Source organism: Idiotropiscis lumnitzeri, chromosome 7 (genome assembly GCF_059441095.1).
Source record: "Idiotropiscis lumnitzeri isolate Australia: NSW breed Sydney's pygmy pipehorse chromosome 7, RoL_Ilum_1.0, whole genome shotgun sequence".
Classification (NCBI taxonomy): domain Eukaryota; kingdom Metazoa; phylum Chordata; class Actinopteri; order Syngnathiformes; family Syngnathidae; genus Idiotropiscis; species Idiotropiscis lumnitzeri.
In genome coordinates this window covers 17,462,214-17,468,333 of record NC_142397.1, presented here as the reverse complement: position 1 = coordinate 17,468,333, position 6,120 = coordinate 17,462,214, and the positions used below count along the sequence as shown (strand labels likewise).

General features: G+C 38.3%; 2 protein-coding genes across 4 annotated transcripts in view; one reads left to right on the top strand and one right to left on the bottom strand.

The window, feature by feature from the left end:
* The window catches only part of LOC148333815 (SPRY domain-containing SOCS box protein 4-like), an 11,439-nt gene extending 11,296 nt beyond the window's left edge, over positions 1-143 (top strand). For both annotated transcript variants that reach the window (XM_088301394.1, XM_088301393.1), the window contains one exon: positions 1-143. This exon is cut by the window's left edge and continues 977 nt beyond it. The gene's annotated coding sequence lies outside the window, so the exon portion shown is untranslated.
* Positions 144-3,818: 3,675 nt separating this feature from the next.
* The window catches only part of LOC148333813 (calsyntenin-2-like), a 191,418-nt gene continuing 189,116 nt past the window's right edge, over positions 3,819-6,120 (bottom strand). For both annotated transcript variants that reach the window (XM_088300813.1, XM_088300814.1), the window contains exon 17: positions 3,819-6,034. In XM_088300813.1, coding sequence (XP_088156939.1) covers positions 5,855-6,034 — 180 coding nt within the window. In that variant the 3' untranslated portion in view covers positions 3,819-5,854. The remainder of the gene's footprint in view (positions 6,035-6,120) is intronic.

Here is a 6,120-nt window from a genome sequence, read left to right as displayed (position 1 = left end):
AAAACTATCATTTCAATGTTTATTTTATTTTTTTAATGCAACTTTTGAGAATTGTCTAAAGAGCAGGTTCTCACAGGAATCGGAAAAGTTTTAGGACACAAGCATCTTTTAAATGTGATTCAGAATAAACTTTGCTAAACTCACGCTTGCTTACTATGTGTGCTCTCTCAATGTCATGACGCACTTTCACACAACCATATGATTCGAGTTAACGCCTCCAATCCAAGCCCCTATCTTAAAGTGTGTCTGCATTCCTGCTAGTGACAAGGCTTCCATTCATTATTTTACCCTCAGCATGGTGTGTGTGTGTATATATAAGTACAATACAGCAGACTCTAAAGAATTTAAAAATACCATTAACAGGCTTTGCCGTGGGTGTTTGAAAATTCAGTTTTTTTTAGGGTTGTGGTACGAAGGTTTTTCGAAAGCACTAGTCGGTGTAAAAAAAGCCTATATATGCTGACTTCCTTTCCGTTTTTATCTCATTAGGGTGCCGTGTTGAATTAATTGATTCCTGAAAGTCTTAGGACATCAACAGCCCCTCAACTCCCTGTGTGTGTCCCCTGAAATGTTAGTGAAAACCATGTGCTACACGTGTTTTGGTCAGGTCAGCACGTCTACACCGGGACCCATCACCTAGTCAACGATACACGCAGTCCCTGGGTCACTCAGAGTTCACTACTTCAATTTTCAGCTTCTGTTTTTGGATCGGTTGGCATATTGACATTTTTGTTAGGTATGGGAGTCTAGCTGGCACGGGAAAGGCAAGGTTAGCCCAAACCATGTGACGATGTGTGATACAACAAGGGTGGGCAATTCCGGTCCGCGAGGGCCGGAATCCTGAATGTTTTTTATCTTCCTGCTCCAACACACTTGATTCAAATGATCAGCTGGATAACGATCCATCTTTGCCCATCTATTGCCGTTAACGTCCGGGATCACTAGTGCGTGGCAAAAAATTGTGAAAAACTAAACAACGCAACACAATGTGTGACCTGTAATGGACAAGGGTGTGTGTAATTTATTGATGTACTACTTGTGTACAATGAAATCTGTGGAGCACAAGAGCAAGCAAAGCTCAAGTCACATACCTAATTTGACTCTAGAATCTAACACCAGGCGTCTGTGTGATGATTTCCAATTTGAAATGGCATTATGAGACAAAACTAGGACATTTCCCCCAAATTCAAAGGTAACAACAATAAAAATAAACACATCTATCTATATCTCTCTCAAGCCGAGAGCAGATTCTTGTCATATCAGTAAAACGACAAAAAGCAAAGTGTCGTGTTCACTTTAAGTGACGTTGATTTCTGGCATATGATTTTATCATGTTGGCCTATGTTAGTTTTAGAATTCCAGAGATATTTCATTCATTTGATGACAGTAGCACATAGTCCTTGTTTTTTTTGTGCATTTATATTTGAAAGACCAAGTGTGATATAAGTTCAGTAAATGTCAAATGAAATCTTTTTGTGTCACAAGTAAAGTATTTGCACGTAATCCAAATAAAGCATGAAAAATGTTTTATTTGGTATATTTGACAAAATAATCTTTTTTCCCTTAGGTTCTGTCAACTGACAATTCTGAAGTCATTCCAATACAGCAGCTCTACATCGAAAATGTATTAAGCCAGTCAGAAATTGACTCACGAAGCAGAATCTCAAACGTATCTGAGGGGATCCAGGTATTTGAAGAGTTCGAGGAAGAGGTGTTTGTCGGAATTATGTTTGTTGGACCAGGAATTTACGAGACAGATTAGTTTAGTAGAACGAAAATATAGTGCAGCTGTCAAGTCAGCCTCCGATAGGACGATTCGTACGGTCAGAACATTTTGTCAGAATACCGGACGTGGAGTGGAGAATAGACTTATCGAGACTGGAAGATTGGAAAGATATATAGGCTGTGGTTATTAGCATGGCGTTATTGTTTTAAATCAGATGCTGTGTCGTGCTGTAAATGACGCAGGGTGAGATTATTCTGCTATTACTGAGACCACACGTTATAGTGGGTTGGGTTCCTACGTTGTCATTGGTAATTTATTTAAGGTATATATACACACTTGCTGTTCTACTCTCTACTAAACACCCACGCCCGTTCTACTCAGCTCTTTGAATGCGCACTCGGTAGTCGTCAGTCACACTCAAGCTGTCACAATACATGCAACATTCCACACGTTTTTCAAAATGTATTGTAATCACACCTATCTTTTTGCAAGCCATTCATCATAAGCAAAACGGTTGAGAAAGTGGAGAACTTCGAAGTGCTGGCCGGAAAGCACACTCGTCGAACTGGCTTGAAATTCCCTGTCTTTGCCAGAATGAAATTGGTCCATTTGTGTGACCCATTTCTTTTTGTTTTGGCCACTCAAACAAATGCTTCCCAGAATGTGAACAAGGCATCTCTGCACAGCGCTGAGTCATTTCGCTGAATGACGCAACAACGATTGCAGTTGAACAGCTCACCGGACAATGGGGAATGACTGGAGCTTGAAGAACAAAGCATTTTCGTTGTTAGGGCATTGCAATGTGTCTAACTATGAATCTAGGACGTTTGCATTAAAAAAAAAACTAACTTGAGTATTCTTGAAATAGATTTATTTATAAATGTGGTTGGTCAATTTCTTTTGATATCTCTTTGTATCAACTGTATGTTTAATAAATCATCGCCGTCTCAGAGCCAACTTCCAACAGAGACAAACTGGTGATTCCCTGTGGCTTCCTTAGCATTGCCAACGGAACCACCAATGGTGTTGGACATTTTGGAGTGTTCTATTTAACTTAATAAGCACTGACTGCAAAAGTTAATCATATTTGCTCAATAAAACCACGCAACCTAATATAATATTGATGATCAAAAGAAGAACTGTCATATTCTATGAGTCCGGAAAAGTTACAGTTGGCTACTAGTCGGGATTAAAAACAAAACAAAAAAAAAAACACCTGCGCACCCACTGCAAATATGAAGCTGCGATCCTGAGGTCGACAGATTTTGCAATAGGTTAATGCTGCCATCTTCTGGTCATCTTAAAATATTGCATCATTGTTCAGTTGGATAGTGTAACGGAGAAATCACCACATACGGTTCCGGTTGATGGTTTAAATCAAAATAATTTTGAAGCTAGTGAATGCGTGGTTTCCACGGATAAATCTGAAATGAAAATTCAACGAACCATTTGGCAAATTATATATTACTATCCAATAACAACATATGTGTATGACTTGAACTTTTCTTTACAGTTGCAATATAAACAGGAAAACTGTTACGTGAGGATTTATGGGACCAAGATTTAAATTTTAATCATTTGTTTTGAATGCAATTGACTGAAAAGGTACATTTGAACACTTCAAATCAATAATTTGTCTAAAAAAATAAAACGCACATTCGCGTGTGGACTAATAGATTTGTGAAAAAAACTAAGAAATTTACCAAATTTAGACATGGGAGGTTTTGTCAGCGATATTTAGTAACATACATGAGTCAAATGGCCAAATGTAACGGCGGCTGCATGGTGGAAGTTGCAATTACCGCATGTACATCACAGTTCTGAGCTTGAGGGATCAAATATCAAGTCAGGCTTTCCTGTATGGCATTTGCATTTTCTTTATAGGTTTAATTCATTTTGGGTTGATTGAGGAGTCTCGGATGGGAATGGCAGTTTGTTTGTACCCTGATATTGGCTGACAACCGATACCCTCCTCTCACCTAAAAGTCTGCAGGGATAATCTCCGGCGACCCTAATGAGGACGAGCAATATAGAAAATGGGTGGATGGGAATTTAATGACAAATAGAAACACACAAATACGCAAATGATGACTCGATTCCAAAACAATGTTTTATTGGTCAATTTACAGAAAGTGCTGTAGTGACTGACCATTCCAAAACAAAACAGACAAAAGAGTCCAGAAAAAAAAAAAAAAAAACAACATTTTACACAATATACAAGGTTTCCATGTTAACTGCATTGTCCTCGTCTTCTAAAACACACATCAGGTCAACATTAGGGATTGATGAAAAACCCACCAAAAGGTTTCAGGCAATGAATTAAGGTAGTGAAAGGGATGACATCACAAGACTAAAGTGGTAAACTTTGAAACAACATGTAATTTACATGAACATATAGAAGTGCTACAGTACACACATACCCCATTTTTGGGATGGGGGGGTGTTCTTTTAACAATGCTGGACAATATTACCAGCTTCTCCATGTGTTGGTGAGTTACAGCTAAGGAGAAAAATAAAAACACCCATCAAATGGGCTTTTTTATAAATATGACACTGTCATAATTATCCCATTATTTGTTCTGAACATTTTTTATGCTGACTTTTAAAGTGCCACCATTGTGCCAAAACCATTGACATTGACTGCACAGAACACAGAGTCCAACAGGCTGATCAATACACTTTGCCTCCTAATTGTATTCATGTTCCAGTTTTGAGATACATTTTCACCTGTTTTCCATTTGCGTCAATACGGATTAGAATGGATGGCCAAGTGAATCACATTCTACATTGCAGTACCTGATGTGTGTCTTGTGTTCAAATTATATTCTTATTTGTGTTGCTTTTCTGCATTATGGTTCGTGGAAAAATGAGATGGAAGAAACAAGCAACGATAGCATTGCTTTATTAATATTTTTATGTATCCGGATTTTAGGCATTTAAAAATATTTCTATACTATTTTACACATATAGTTGTCTTTTGGTGACTTATTGGGCTAAATCTGGGACCATGGTTGCTAATTTCCTGTCATCTCGTGTAAATATGTGCTGGTATGACAAAGTTCTTTGAATCGTACCTAAGTGTTGCCAGCCATATTGTTAGCCAAATCACGCAACACTGTTTTTAGCACCATGCAGTACTTTGAACAAAAACAGTGTAACTTGCTGAGTTTTGAATGATGCTGGCGTGCAGGACTTACAAATTCATTCACTGCACTACAAAAAGCTGGCATTTGTTAAATCCATTGTATTGCCCACGAGCCATGATAATGCACATTTTACACTCATAAGGCTGCTTTCTTTATGTACAGCTTGCCCAGTGGAACAAGTGAACTGTTCTGATATCTGTGACACATCCAAACACTCAAACAAACGAACAAACCCAACTGAACACTGAGCTGAAACGTACATAAAGGGACTGCCACGCCATCGACTAATTCTGCAGACTAAAGATTCTGAAGCGTGGACATGAAAAATGAACCAAGATGACATTTGTTGTGTACAAGTGGAGACGAAGGTCTCTGTTGTGTATGCTTGCGGTAAGGATGGCAAGGGTTTGGTGGGGGATCACTTATTGTACACTCTATTTACAAGATAGTGTATAAAAATGTACAAGGGCAATTCTTGGTCTCTTCCCCAAAAAACTGCATTGGACACCGCACGATTCCTTTTTTATCTTAATTTGTTATTCCGTTTGGAGTTCCATTGAAAATATGGTATTTCAGTAAAATCACCTGAATTTGCCACAAGGGCCGGGATAAAGATGGATACATTACACTTTGTATACAAACCCAAATACAATAATAATATAAATTTGGGCAACTTGTACATATTTCTTTTGTATCAGAAAATCTTTGCAGAATGTGTTTCATCAAGCTTAACTAAATTGAAATGTGAAAGATGTTCACTATTGCTATTAACAGTAAATACATTTGACTATTTTGTGGTTTGCCTTTTGTTTTTTGTCGACTATATGCTGGGTGTAATTTTATCCAGTAGGGGGAGCTATTGCATCATTTTCAATGCCAAAAAGCGTGTACGTCTACCTGATTGTGTTAGTGTGTGTGTGTATCAGCCATCATCATCTTTTATTACAGACATATAGATCGTGAACGTTTGTGATTGAGACTTTCAGTAAGATATTGTTTTTTCCCCGTTCAAGCGCCTTGTTCCCTTCATTCTGGGTAGTTGGACGTCCACTTCATCCTCGCTGTCATCTGATTCTGCACTAGTGATGTCATCCTCCTCTTCATCATCTTCATCCTCTTCATCGCTCACCTCCTCTTCCCCGGCCTGGGGATCCTGCAGATTCTGAGAGAATCAGGTACTAAATGACAACCAAGAAGTTTTAAAAGTAAGAATTTATCTTTCCTTGTTTAAACCCTGATGTAAAAAGC